This window comes from Callithrix jacchus, chromosome 5 (assembly GCF_049354715.1).
Source record: "Callithrix jacchus isolate 240 chromosome 5, calJac240_pri, whole genome shotgun sequence".
Taxonomy (NCBI): Eukaryota; Metazoa; Chordata; class Mammalia; order Primates; family Cebidae; genus Callithrix; species Callithrix jacchus.
In genome coordinates this window covers 152570832-152586422 of record NC_133506.1, presented here as the reverse complement: position 1 = coordinate 152586422, position 15591 = coordinate 152570832, and the positions used below count along the sequence as shown (strand labels likewise).

At 39.4% G+C, this 15591-nt stretch overlaps 1 protein-coding gene across 16 annotated transcripts in view; it reads left to right on the top strand.

The window, feature by feature from the left end:
• STARD13 (StAR related lipid transfer domain containing 13) overlaps window positions 1-15591 on the top strand; it is a 554175-nt gene that overhangs the window by 364530 nt on the left and 174054 nt on the right. For 2 of the 16 annotated variants that reach the window (XM_008998116.5, XM_002748962.7), the window contains exon 1: window positions 950-1241. The exons of the other annotated variants lie outside the window; for them this stretch is intronic. In XM_008998116.5, coding sequence (XP_008996364.1) covers window positions 1073-1241 — 169 coding nt within the window. In that variant the 5' untranslated portion in view covers window positions 950-1072. Of the gene's footprint in view, window positions 1-949; window positions 1242-15591 lie in introns of those variants that run through there. 16 annotated transcript variants of the gene reach the window in all.

Here is a 15591-nt window from a genome sequence, read left to right as displayed (position 1 = left end):
ATTCCCCCCATTTTAAAAAGCCTATCCAAATGTCTCTTTCTCTGGCTTGCAATCATCACCCCAGTCAAAAATAATATTGCTCACCTGGCATTGTGTTCGTGTCCTTTTCGAGACACCTATGTGGCCTCATGTTAGAAGCTTTGGATAATTTCTCAATGGATCCTTAGCAGGTTGGTGACCGTATCTTTGATATCTTTGCAACTTCTGAAATGATTCTTGTCTTTAATGATTCAATGCCTTAAATGTGATAGGCACTTTCTAAGTATTTTGCCTCTAGGTGATTAAAAATTGGAGAAGTAGAGAAATCAAAGAGGAACAGATGCTTAATAAGGACCACGTGTGTGCCTTGTCTTACCTGTAAGAGCCCTCCAATTCCTGACACGTGAGGGTCAGGAGTCTGTGCTGTATTTACTCCTGGTGTTAAAGCCCTTGAAGTTTATAAGTTAGTTTTTCACTGGAAAAGTTTTTATTTGAGTTGTTTCTTGATAACGAAGGCTGATAGTTTACACTCAGCTGTTGATGCTTGTTTGAAGTTTTGTTTTGTTTTGTTTTGTTTTGTTTTTTTAAAGAGATTTATCAGGTCCGTCTTTTACCTGGCTGCCGCCGCTGCCTTATAGAAAGCGAAGGCACTTTCTCTAACTTTGACAGCTGAAAAGTTTCCTGCCCCTGGTCTTGTTTGTCTTCTATGGCCTTTGCCGTTCCTCTCTTTTTCTTTTAACTCTTTTAGTGAGGGCTGCTTTTGGGTGCTTCGTCAGCTCTGAGGCACGTCAAATACGTGTATTCTGCTTTCAGCATTGTGTGGGGGATCCTGGCGGCTGGAACTGCCTCTGGTCGGGGCTTAGGGCTGACTGCGAAAGTTCCTATTTTCCTCTCTTCCTCTCATTGGCTCCCGTGGTCACATGAGGGCGGGGGGTTGGAATTCTGAGTTGTGGCTTTGGCACTCCTTTTTCTTTTTAAAAATCGCTGGGTCTGTTGAGCTGTCCTGGGCTGGGTGCCTTGCTCTTTGACTGAGACTGGAGACAGACGAAAAGAGCCACAGGCAGACTGAGGTGGCAACAGGAAATCTGCCGAGATGTTCAGTCAGGTGCCCAGGACCCCAGCCTCAGGCTGCTACTACCTAAATTCCATGACACCTGAGGGCCAGGAGATGTACTTGCGATTTGATCAGACTACAAGACGCTCTCCTTACAGGATGAGCCGGATTCTAGCACGCCATCAGCTAGTGACTAAAATTCAACAAGGTGAGTGGCCGGCAGTGGAAGGCTGTTGTTGCTCATTCTGATTTCTGTTGGCTCTATTTCATGCTAACCCAGTGTTGTTTTTTTTTTTTTAATTATTGTTTTCACTTTATAACATATGGATTTCTATGCCACACTACCCATAACTTTGGAAAAATAACTTTAGGTTGCAGTTTTCACAAACAGGGACAGCCCTATGCTGCCACATAGCTCAACATAAAGTGCACAGAAAACTTCACGGTGGGAGAGTGAATCATAAATTCCAAAACTTACATGTGTCTACAGAACAGATGAGAATCGTTACTCAGTGTGGATCTTACGAGCTTTTCTGCAATTTCCTCACACTCCCTCACATTTAGAATGTGGACACTTGTTTATTTCCTTAGGGAGGGGGCGGGGGACTAATGTCCACCCTGTCGGGAGTATTTGGAACATCCTTAGTGAAGAGGAGGAAAGTAAGAATTCTGTTCTGAAGGCCAAGCACTAGAATCGCATTCTCTTCCTGTTGGTACGTTTGTGTCAGCAGTTGCCACAGATGTGTTGATATTGCTTTTCTGGTAAAGAATTAAGGTATTTGTTTATCTCAAAACAAATCCTATGACCTGTATACAAAACTTCAGCTTCCTAAGGCAAAGAGAAGAGAATATTGATTATAAGCTGCTTGATTTTCTTTTTATTCTTGGCCCCCCCCAAAATACCAGCCTGGAAGTCTGGACATTACTAAAATTTACCAGTCTCCAAGAAAAAAAAAATTTTAAACATGATCCTTATACGGCATATCAGGAGAAAGTAGAAAGATGAACATTCCTAAGAGGTTCCTAACACACATGTCTATAGTCCATTAATGATCACCCCCGCCTCCGACTAAAATAAAAGAAATTATTATATTGGTGCTATATAACTTACCCAGGAATTTCTACAGCCATTATAAAAATACAGTTTCCATTTAAATAAATGAGTTTAAGATTATATTGAATATTAGAGAGGAAGTTGGGGTTTGTAATCATGAAAATCTTATTGTAATGTTTCCAAAAAGAACAATATGTATTCTAGTGAGCAGCATTTGATGAGATTGTTTCCTTGGAAATTAGGATTTGTTTGTAAAGATTCAGGAACTAGTTATGTGTGAAGGATGCTGGTCCTACATGCCGGTCTGATTTCAGGAAGGATATTATGTCATTCCATAAACTCTGTATGCAGGTCTTGATTGAATAGAAACAAAAGTAATTATTTCCCTGTGGCTTGTTTTAAAAATACTTTAGGCTTAGAATAAAAACCAGCTCCACTTTGGTTTTAGAAATTTCTGGCGATGGTGCTTTTCCAAATGCCATCATCTTTATGAACACTGGGACTTAATAGTGCTCTGTCATCTGCAATATATAAATGTTCCTCAGCTTGCATATCATATTAGAAATATTGCATAGAGGCCAGGCGTGGTGGCTCCCGCCCGCAATCCCAACAATTTGGGAGGCCGATGGGGGCATATCACCTGAGGTCGGGAGTTCGAGACCAGCCTGGCCAACATGGGAAAACTCCGTCTCTACTAAAAATACAAAATTAATCAGGTGTGGTAGCATATGCCTGTAATCCCAGCTACTCAGGAGACTGAGGTAGGAGAATCATCTGAACCCAGGAGGCGGGAGTTGCAGTGAGCCAAGATCACACCACTGCACTCCAGCCTGGATGACAGAGCAAGACTCTGTCTCAAAGAAAAACAAGAAAAGAAAAGAAAGGAATAACAAACAGACACTGGGGCCTACCTGAGGATTGAGGATGGGAGGAGTGAAAGGATGGGTAAAAAAAATAAAAGAAAAAGAAATATTGCATAGAACTAGCTGAAATTGCTTTGCAAACCTCCTTAGATGTATTTACAATAATCAATTTTATTTCAATATTATTTATGTCCTTTTAGAGTGAGGATTATTTTTCCATCCAGGATTTGAAGTTGTGAACACATGCACTATGATCACACCACTGCTCTCCAGCCTGGGTGAGAGCAAGACCCTGTCTCAAAAACAAAAAGAAAACAAAGCTGTTAGTAAAATAACTTGACATCCTGTGTTACTAGTAACTTGAGACACACGGGTGCCCTCAGTTTATGTTTCATTTTTGTCCAATTAGAAAATTTGAGGATTCCCTCCTTTTTATACTGGGCAATGGAGTGTTTGCAGTCAATGAATGCCTAACACTTAAAAATGACTGTTAAGATCACAGGGAAGCAATAAAGATTTTCAACAGTGTAGTGATTCAGAAATCATTATCTGTTAACATTGTACAACTCTTCGTAAGACAATGAGAAAGCAATGCAAAACAATTTTATTGAGTTTACTCAATAGTAGATGATTGGTTTACTGTAATAGCAAAGAATGTGGATTAAACAGTTACAGCATACCAAAATCATTTTAGTTACCTTTTCTTATTATGTCCATTTTACAGATGAGAAAACAGATGCACACAGGGGTCAAGTAACTTGTCCAAGGTCACACAGTAGGACCTGGTCCTTGAACACAGCTTGACAGTCCATGCTCTGCAATACATTAGACTATTTTTTAGTTTTTATAATAAGTGCTAAAGTACTGAACATATGGTTGAGTTTGGGATTATATAATATACTAGAGACTCTTTAGATTTTCTACTCAGGATACAGTATTGCACCATATTATAGGATCAGAATTGGTCACTCATGAAATTTTCTATCAGATTATATATCTCTAGTGGAAGCAAAGTGCTAAACGTTTTATTCTCTTTTAACTGTTGCTATCCAGTAACACAGGATGTCAAGTTATTTTACTAACAGCTTTGTTTTCTTTCTGAGACAGAGTTTTACTCTGTTACCCAGGCTGAAATGCAGTGGTGTGATCATTGTTCACTGCTGCCTTGACCTCCTGGGCTCAAGTGATCCTCCCACCTCAGCCTCCTGAGTAGCTGAGAGTACAGGCGTGTGCTACCTTGCCTGGCTAATTTTTTAATTTTTTTTAAAGACAGGGTCTCACTCTATTGCTCAGGCCAGTCTCAAACTCCTTGGCTCAAGTGATCCTCCCACCTCAGCCTCCCAAAGTGCTGGGATTACAAGTGTGAACCACTGTGCCCTGCCACTAACAGCTTTTAATCATTCCATTAATCATGTGCAAATAAAATTAAAGACAGCATTATTTTCTGTCATTTACAGGTTAGGATCTTGAAGAGACAGCCACATCACTAATATTGTCTGCATTACTCTGCTTTAGATCTTGAGAATTTAGCATTATGGTAATTTGATTTGAGGCATCATTCCTTAAAATTTCTCTTGGTTGTTGGGAACAGTGGAGACACATAGGTTGCTCCCCACTGACCTTCTTATAGTGAGATAATCATTGAATGGAGTGCACATGATTCAATAGCAGATACACTCATGGGGAGGAAAAACAAGGAGGAGAAATAAAGGAATCTTTGATGATGCATAGGATCAGAATTCATTACCCAAACCCAGGATGAATCTAAACTTGCTCATCTCGGGGTACACATCAAAAATTACATGCATCATTTCTGTAGCCTGTTTTTTAGTTCTGGGGTTGCAAATCCAGTTCAAAAGAGAGGAGATGTTTAAAAGAGAGTGTTGTTTTGCAGAGTGAAAGTTTATCGTAAGTCATATTGCCCATAATCCCTACCCCACATTCTTGCTTGAATCAATAGGGAAATTGTTGTAGAGAGAGAGAATGAAAATAATAATGGTCCTTATTTCCCTCACTGACTGGCACTTGGGAGTGGATAGGAGAGAGGATGCTGGGGGTGGAGGAAGACCATGTTAGACCAAGGAAGGGTGGATTGGATTTTTCTCATTCTTTTATTGTGGTAAAATGTCTACTGTATTAATTGTTGCCCTCTTGACCATTTTTAAATGGATAGGTCAGTGGTATTAAATACATTCATAATTCATAATGTGCAAGCATCACCACCATCCATTTCCAGAACTCTTTTCACCTTGCAAAACTGAAACTCCATACCCATTAAACAAGAATTCCTCATTCCTCCCTCCTCTCAGTCTCTGGCAACCACCATTCAACTTTCTGTCTCTATGAGTTTGACTACTTTAAGTACCTCATATAAGTGAAATCGTACAGTGATTTACTTTGTGTGACTGGCTTATTTCACCTTGTACAATGTCTTTGAGGTTCATCCATGTTTTAGCACATGGCAGGATTTCCTCTTTTTTCTTAAGGCTGGATAATATTCCGTTGTATATGGTTAGTAGCCATCTTAATGAGTATGAGGGGAGAATTGGATTTCTATGTTATTATTTGATGGTTATGATTTATTGGGTACAGATGTACCATGTTTAAAGTTTACATGCACAGTCTCACACACACACACACACACACACGTGCTGTTTGGAAACCCCAAATGTAAGCAGATACATAAATGTGATTACTTGCTTTTTGAAAGAATTTATCACACTGTTAAACTTTTTATTTTATTTTAAATGCTTGGAAAACAGCATAATCCAGATTGCAGTCAAGTCTGCTGATACAAGATAAGGAGACAGGGATTGAAGCTCTGTATAGATGCTCCTTGACTCGTTTACAGGGTCAAGTTCCAGAGCTTCACTGGACCTTTGGTTTTCGATGAGAAAATGAAGTAGATGGACTTGATTGCTCAAGTTTATTCTATGTCTCATGTTCTGGAATTCTCTCTGTGGTTAAGTCAGAAACTCTTTGAACAGGAATGTAAAAAGCAGGGGAACGTAAACCTAACATAGTAGAACCTAAAAAGGCAACAGAGTGGTGTTAGTATGTGGAATATATCAGCGGCTTACAATTGTTCTACAGTTTGTCAAGGAAATATAAAGTGGAAATTAGGCTTTTGTTTACCTCTGGCACTAATTTATTGTGTGATCTGAGAGAAATCACAACTTCTCTAGACCTTTTTTCCCTTCTTCCATTAAATAAAGGGTTTGGATTAAAGAATCTCTGGAGTCCTCATCATCTCTAAAATGCTAAGATTCTGCAGTTGCAGGTATTACCTTAAGACAAACGCAGTGCTTCTTTACATTTTTCTTATTACATCATACAGCGTATAGCTAGACATGCTTCCTTGACACCTGGGTAGTGCTTTCATTATCAATGACATAGGAATGTAAGGAAGTTCAGTCTTGTGGACTATTTAAATGTCAGTAGAACTATAATTATACAGAAACTTGTAAACACCTTTCTTTCTCCAAAGTCCAGGCCTATAAAGGGGAGTTGTTTTGACGCCTGACCTATAGCAAGGATGGCAGGGACTGGAGAAAGTTCGTGTAGTATGCGTCTTACCTCACAATGCAACCTCTTTCTTTTCTTGATACAAAATGTAGAATGTAGAAAGTTTCACTACCAGGGCAAGTAGTGAAAGTTAGACTCTTGTTTGGGTTGCCATTCTATCTGAGGCTATTTTTAAGTAGATATGGCACCTGATTTGAATTCAACAACAGTGGAATATACTGCCTTTTAAAATTTCCCCAGGGAATGCAAGCAGGCAGGAGTGATGTATTCCCCCTCATTACTCTGTCAAAAGGCATCTTGGGAATTTGCCCAACCTAAGTGGTGAACATGGCCCATCCCCATGGCCCATACCCCCAGCAACTGGGTAGTGTCAGCCTAATTTAAACAATCATTTGTTCTTTTGGAATTGCCCTTTCTCTATGTTTAGTACTTTCTTGCGCGACTCCTTTCAAACCTGGAGCGTGAATGCGCTGGCAGAAGCAGATGGAACACAGGAAGCAGGCTGAGAGTGCATCAGTCATGTATTGCTCAAGTTCTATTTGTTGTTTTTTAAGAGTGACAACTGTCATAAATTCACATTTCATGAATCAGAGCCTCTTTCTGTTCAGTGCTGGTGACTGGAAGGTCTGTACAGAAAGAATACTGTTTAACAAAAGTTACAGGAAAATCTGCTAAATGAATTAAATTAACTAACTTCAAATAACACTTAAAACATTACTACATAATGAAACTATGAGAAGTCAAGAAATGAGTACTGGGAGGAAATTAACAAAAGGACAATATGCTTGTAAACATATAAAACTGGAGAGTTTAACTTTAACCAAAGTGTAGGTTCAGTAGCTACACCTCATTGCTTTATAGCTCACGCATCCCAGATACAGGCAGGCAGTTGCCAAATTTGGATTCTGCAACTTTAGCTTAAGTGAATAAAGATTCGTTTTTTTTTTTTGTTTTTTTTTAATGTCTTTCCCTCTCCACCCTCCCCGGTCATCACTGTGTTAGTTCTTAGCAAATTTTGGACAGTGGTCAACTGTTATAATGCAAAATTCCTCGTTTCATTAGCAAAGTAATCATGGACACAGATCGCAACAAAAGTTAGAAAAAAACAGTCACCACTAGTGTCTTAGCAGTATCAATTGATGACCCAAAAGACATTTAAAAAGAGAGCAAATGATAAGTGGGTTTTGGCAAAACTCTTCTATAAAGGGGCATAAATAGATGGAGATTTTGGTGGAGACAGGTCATTAACAAGGATACACACTTTCTCTGTGTTTTATTAGCTGTGGTGAGGAAATTTTTATTTTTTTATGAGGGTGGTGAGGAAATCAAGAAGACCCAAGAAGATAGGAGAACCTGACCATGAACTGCACTCCAAATATTTGAATGAAATAGGATCACATAAAAAATATTTTCTGGGCCGGGCACGGTGGCTCAAGCCTGTAATCCCAGCACTTTGGGAGGCCGAGGCGGGTGGATCACGAGGTCAAGAGATCGAGACCATCCTGGTCAACATGGTAAAACCCCGTCTCTACTAAAAATACAAAAAATTAGCTGGGCATGGTGGCGCATGCCTGTAGTCCCAGCTACTCAGGAGACTGAGACAGGAGAATTGCCTGAACCCAGGAGGCGGCAGTTGCGGTGAGCCGAGATCGCGCCATTGCACTCCAGCCTGGGTAACAACAGCAAAACTCCGTCTCAAAAAAAAATTTTCTGTCTCCCTAGGAGCAATTGAAAATGATTTTGGTATGGGGAAAGATACTATATATTAATTTGCATTCCATCTCATTACCTAAAGGATTTGAGGTCGTTTATAGAAGAATATATAACTAAAGATTGCAAAATGACAAATCCAATGAAAAGAGAAATGCTGGCCAATTAATGAGGCAAAACTAAGAAGATATATTACATGGGAAATGTAAAATAATAAAGCCTCGACTAATTATCAAAAATGGGCTGCAAATTTGGCTCTGGCTTCCCTGATCTAAGCAAAGAGGAAAACCCAACCAAGGGAAGATTTTCCCTGTTCATAAAGTAAAAACTTACCAGCCATGCTTTGCCTGGGACTTGCTCTTTGTGAGAATTTTCTCCCAAGAACTTGACATATGAGAGGAATTTCTCACCCAAATCTCATAAAGGGAACACTGCAAGCTACAGTGAATGGTGCCTTCAACCATTCCTACTATGAATTCAGTAGTGAGTCTCATTTCTTTTAACATCCTGCAGTGGAAGTGGGGGCATCACAATAAATTACAGTCCAGTAGAAAATATTTAGGCGTGGGTGGGTGGGTAAAAACAAGAGGTCAGGTATGCAGTCTTCAGATTCTCTGTCTTAATCTAGAAATAGCATGGAGATTATCCACAGGCAATTTCTATAGGTCTGCTTCACAGAATACTAGTCCCATTAGGCAGAGATTCAAGGGAGAAAACATTTCTGTGGTTAAGTCATTTTTGGAAATGCTACATTCCCTTTCACTTGGAAATTCAGGCTTATGAAAGGCTCAGGAAAATCTTGTACAAAGTAGTTTAACTTTGTTTAAACTGGTATATTTCATCTTGAAACCACTTTTCACAGGATACTGGAAAGTCACATATTGCAAAACCAACTTTCCCTAGGGGACACATTTTGGAAATGCCAGCCTAGGAGAGTATGCGGCCTGTGCTTCCTTCAGATAATTCTTTCTGAATATAATTCTTGCACCGATTGGGCAGTCGATATTTTGAAGTTGTGTTTTGGAGAGTGACATTAAGTATTGTATGTTTTCTAAAAAGGCCAGCCCCCAATACTTTAAAAGTCAACTCAGTAAAGGCAAGATGACCATCTTTTTGTGAAAATTAACAATCACACAAAGATTCTAACTTGGGCAGGCAGACCCTGTACATTTGTTGAACAGAAAGCTGAGTCTGTATATGGGCAGAGTTAATCATTATAACAGCAGGAATACAACCAGTCCTCAAAAAGCTCTACAAGATAGGTGCTATTGGGCCAGAAGGAAGAAATTACTGCCTTCTAGCTCTGGCTTTGTTTTACTACAATCGAGTTGAAGTCCTGGGTGAGGTCCAGCTGGGTCTAACATTACTGTAGCTAATTCAAGTTATTCCATTACTGCTGGGAAGTAGAGTCACTGCCTCACAGGAAGGAAGCAGGAAACTCTTCAGGAGTGTCAGATTCTCCTTTGCCATAGGTGACATGGGGTATGGATTCACTGAAGCTCAGGCACCGATGGGTGGCTCCGAGGATTTCTGAATTCATGATCCAAATAGCTTTGGTTATATAAAGGCACTCCTAGAAGGAAGTGAGTGAAGTACAATTGTGTAGATAATTCTAATTAGTAAAATCTGCTTGGTTTAGTTAAAGAGGCAACTTATCCATTTCCAGGAAGTCTACAGATATATTCTTAAAATGTTTTCCCTCTGCTGGCAAAGAGATAGACGTTAGATTTCACATTATGAATGATGCTTCTGGAGAGAAATTCACACAATATCCAACAGCTCCAACAGAATGCATAGGGAATTACCACATTGCCCAGCCCAAACTGCCACACTGTGAAGTCACACAAGACCGCGTGGTGGTCCTTCTGGACTGGTGCAGTCTAGGGCAGGACCAAGTACTATGAAAATTTATATACTACTGTTTGAAAAGACATTTACATTCTTTTTTTTTATTTTAGAAGCTTAGGATCTAAGTGAATCTAAATGAAGAACTTGGAAAATAACTTCAAAATTACAGAAAATGCTAATGCTGGTAGCAAAAGAAAATCAATAGAAATAGATTTACAATGTCTGGCTAGACTGTCAAATGATTTTCCACACACAGCGTAGGAATCCTGAGAATTTTAAAGGTTTGACAGAGGCAGCGCTGACTAAAATACAAATGATTTGTGTTGCTTTGCCTCTCTAACAGTTGGATAAAACACAAGGGTGAAACAGAGTAGAGAGATTGGAAAGGATCTTGGCAGTCACCAAGTACCTAATTTACATGTCAGGATTTCAAGCTGAAGTAGGCATTCTCCCCCTGCATTCCAACTCTCTGCTTCCTGCTTAATTCTGAAAATCATACATATGGATGGCAGGAACCTTCGATTAGTATTCAGTCTCTATGAGTGAACAGTAGCATTTCACATACATTTATATTCACCAAGTGACACACTGGATACAAAACGTATGTATAGTCATAAAATCACATTTTCCTCTCAGAGTTATACTATCTTGAAATCATGTATAATATTTAAAATTACTATAAGAAATAAGAACAATTCAGAAAGCCTGCAGTAATGATATTCCAACCATTCTCACTCAAATAGACTGCAGTTCTTATTTGAGAAAATTAAAGAATCTTCTCCAGATGCTTTGAGGGACACAACGCGTTTCCCCTTAAATGCCTTTCTCAAAATACAGAGTGAAATCCATTGCAAGGCCCTTACTGTCTGGACTTATGTAAACTCATGCATTATGTTTAACAGGTTCTTAGTCATCCAACCACCTTCATTTTTACCATTGGTCTCTTTCAGATAGGAAAGTCTGCTTACCTCCTTCCCTGAAAATTTGGATCCTCATATTAGCATTTCACTCCGCTAGCTGTACTTTTAGATGGAAGTTCTAAGGCAGATAAAGCTTCTGCTATTTTTTTTTTAATCACTGGCTTCCTAGAAGTAGGAAAAAATCTGTCAAGAAGAAGGAAACACAGTCTTGCAGAATATCTTGAAGAAGCCTGCAAAGGAATTCCATTGACTGTGTTCATTATATGTTGGTCCCAATACTGAGTGGAATTCTTATGTGTGATCACTGGGCAGGGTGCTCAGTCCATTGGGGTTGCCTGGAGCAGTTCATGGCACAGTAGCACAGGGTGTAAAGAGATGGGTATTTGCTTTATGCCTTCTTCTGTGCCTATCATCCAGGAGTTATTCAGTTGGCAGAATGTTGAAACTTCTGTTGTTCTTAGGAGCAAATAATTGAAACATGTTGGTTGAATTTCATGACAAGTTGGTTGATTTCTTTTCCTTTATAAATAGCCCTGTGATTACAAATAGACTTGATTTCTGTGGAATCAAGAATGTCTCAGGGGTGCTGTCCATCTACCCAAACTCCAAACTTTATGTAATTTGGAGCCTTTAGAGGGCTTTGGAGTCATGTAAACTTGAATTTGAACTCTAGCTCTACATTGTGCACATAGAGTGACCTTGGATGAATTACTTAATGTTTCTTACCTTTTGTTCCCCTGTGGGGACAATGGCATTAATAAGAGCAACTATCTCAGAGTTATTGCAAGGATTAAACAAGAGACTATAATTAAACACAGATCACAGTGTCTGGCACATACTGAGTGCTCAATTTAAGACAAAAGAATTATTAAACATCCATGTACATATGACCTTTCAAAGCGCTGCATCATCAAACAAAGAGTCAATGATGTTGAGTAAGTCACACACTCCGTAGCATGTTGACTATGGCAGACATACATAAGGCCACATTTTTGGAGTGTCCTCACAAAGGTCTTCCAGAAAATTTGAAACAAAAGAGGGTTTTTTTCTTAAACTGTAATGAAAACCATTGCTTTTCCCAATAGGGATAGCAGTTACTCTCTCTCAGGGTGCCCTGAACTGACCTGAAATGGTGGGTGTCGGCCAGGCTTCAGCTCCTATAGATAAATAGCAAAGTCTGTTGAACTTTACCTTGCAGCCGTGGAAGATACAGTTCTTGGCAGGAAGTGTTCCTAGCTCTTGGAATCACTGGGTGGTCAATGCTAAGCTGAGAGGGCAGGAGTGCTGGAGGAAAGGGGTTGTGCGTCACATTAGACTGAAGAGCTAGGAGGTTCTTGGTGGGGGAACGAAGCCTGAGGCAGGCATCATTAATGGGTAACAGATGCGACATTTGGGTTTCAAACTGTATTCCTTAGAACCCAAATACCCATTTAACAGCTGTCTTTTCAAAGAAATCCAATATCTATTTTTTGATCCTCCAGTGATGGCAGCAGGAAGGTCACCAAACCTAGATTGGGGTGACCTTGCATAAGTTAATGAAGTCTGCCAGATCTACATTTTCTCTTCTGTTACGTGAGGTGTGAACCGATCAATCTGTAGCTGAAGTTCTGGAAAGCCAATTTGCACAAAGGCTAGTGCTACATCCGTCATGGAAAACAACTTTAAAATTATAAAACATGCTAATGCTTTTAATAACTGTCTTCATTTGCCGGGACTGCAGTCACAAAGTACAAGAGATTGGTTGATTTAATCACAGAAATATGTGTCACAGTTCTGGAGGCTGGAAGTCCAGAACAAAGTGCCGGTGGGGCTGGTTCCTTCAGAGGCCTCTCTCCTGGGCTTGCTGACAGCGGCCTTCTTGTTTCCTTCACCTGGTCTTCCCTCTGTGTGTGTCTGTGTCCTAATTTCCTCTTGTAAAGACACCAGTCGTATTGAATTGGGGCCCTTCCCTATGACCTAATTTTATCTTAATGACCTCTTATGGGCCCTATTTTCAAATATACTCACACTCTAAGGTATTGCAGGCAAGGACTTTAACACATGAATTTTAGGAAGCTGCATTTCAGCCCCCATTACATGAATCAAATGTTTATTTCTCAATTTTATTTGTTACATCAAAAAAATATGGGAGACTGATTTTTATGATATACCTCTGCTTACCAGGTATTGTGCTGGTTGCTTCCATGTTTTTGTCTTATTCAATCTCATAGCAGCCCTTGAAGATAGATATTAGTATCTACCTGTTTTCAGCATAGGATACTGAGAAAACATTCATCACAAGCTGAAAGAAAATGAATGAAAGACTAAGAGTATATCTTTAAAAAAAACTTGAATTCCTCTCTCAAATTCTTGTCATTTTTCTAAACTGAGTTAACTTTGAGATTTTTGTTAATTTTGTAAACCTTTCCAGTTTTATGTGTCTCTGTGGAGAGAAACAGAAAAAAAAGTGCCATAAAATGAATATAAATTTTCAAGTTCTAACCACTTGACAACTTAAAAACTAGGCTCTTGTACTAATACACACAAATTATTTAAGAAACTTTAATTGTCCATTTTCTGTAAGGATTTCATTTTTTTGTTTGAGGAATATTCCTCATATTTATTGAATGCTTCAGCTGTGAAAGACTGCCTACAAATCTGATCACTATCAATTTTTTGAAATTTATTCTTAGAGTTGACTGGATTAAAATCTTAACAATTAAAACATTGTGGATTGTTTTGCTTTATTTATTTTATGGAATATGTATACTCTTAAGTTTCCCTCTATTTAGAAATTCCTCCAGAAAGAATAACAACTTCCTTTAGTACAGTCTTGTATAGCATAACTTACATATTCATCTTGAGCCTTGCAAAAACCTTGTTTTAGAGGATGAAATATTGGCTGTCTGCATATGGCATCTTGGAAACCCTGAAAAGCAATTGTCATATTAATTCCTTCGCCAGGGTAGTGAATGATTCTTTATGGAGCAATTCCACACGGGTTGTCATTTCGAAGACATGTGTCCAATGGAACTAAGTTCTTGTATTAGGAAGCTCTGTCCTCTGAAATCTTTCAGAGAACTGAAAAATTCATAGGCAAGTGTTCCTACTTTGACACTCCTATTTCATTTTCCCAAATCATTCCTTTGGAACAGCGTTTTTTTTTTTTTTGTATGGAAAAACACATTTATCTGAGTGGGCACTATCAGTAAGTGGAGACTGACTTGTTATATAATAAGGAATTTGGCGGCAGGCAGCTGCAGTTGGGAAACATAAACTGCTGGAAGAAAGATTGTTTCAGAGTCCAGTTTTTCCTCCTCTCCAACCCCCATTTAGAGTAAAATTACTTCCTCACCTCCCATTTATACTTGCATTTCTGCCAAAGCAATTATATTTCTGTTGGTTTTCCAGGGGTTTCTCCCGCCTCTTGCCTCCTCTATCTTCGGTTACCTTAGCAGAGCTGGCCCTGGACACTGTAGCTTCCATTCTGCGAGGTTTACTGCTTTGTTCGATAATGCCAGAAACGATGTTGAGTTGAGACAAATTCTTTTCAGATCATTAACTGTCAGTCACCTTTCCTTCGGGCTGCTTGAGTCTGTGCAGCTGCACCCAGAGGCCCCGGCGAGCCACGCCTCTGGCTATGGGAGAATATTTCCATTGAGTCACCCGTGAAAAGACTCAGGGTTTGTCATGGGCAGGCAGGTTGTCTGTCAGCAGAGTTTATTAATGTTTAGATGTACTTAGATGAAACATTTGGGTCTGGATTGATCATTTGACTTTTATATTTCTCACCACAATATTGAGCTTTTGAAATATTTACATTTTAAAATGTGGTAATATACTTATGCAGATTGAGTATCTCTAATCAGAAAATTCAAAGTCTGAAAGGCTTCAAAATCTGAAACTTCTTGAGCACCGACATGATACTCCAAGGGAATGCCCACTGGAGTATTTGGATTTTGGATTTGGGGATTAAGGATGCTTAACCGGTGCATGCGAATATTCGAAAATTTTTAGAAATCCCAAATCCAATACATTTCTGGTGCCAAGCATTTCAGACAAGGGCTACTAAACCTGTAGCTACTTTTGTTGAAGACCCACTGTCATGTACCAATAACACCTATTTTCAGCACTGCCTATATTATTATTTTATTTACTTTTCATAAAGACCTGAGAGTTGAGTTTACTCATCTGGAAAACAAATTCTCCAGAAGTTAAATAAACTTTCCCAACGTCACAGCAAGTGGGAGGTGGAACAGGGCTCTGAACTCAAGTCTGGACGATCTGGGAGCCCGTGTTATTCTTGACTGTGCAACCCTGTCATCTTCATAATTATAGGCAGATGTGTTTACTTGGAACCAAGAAGTTTTTTTGTTGTTGTTGTTGTGTGTTTTATGTTTTTTTCCATCATTATAGACCTGGTTGGTTCTCCCTTCCTTCATGTTGTTGGAGGACCTCACTGCGCCCCCAGCAGCAAAGCTGCATGCCCATCCTACGCTAACTACACTCCCATTCCCCTCTTGTGGGCTGGCTGCTCTTTATCAAGAACTCTGCATCCAAAAGTAAGTGTCCAAGGCATCAGGATTCCCAAGGGCAGGATCCAGCATGGTACCTAGCCTACTTAAGGTTTCTAAGTTCCTACCTAAGGAATAGGCATCA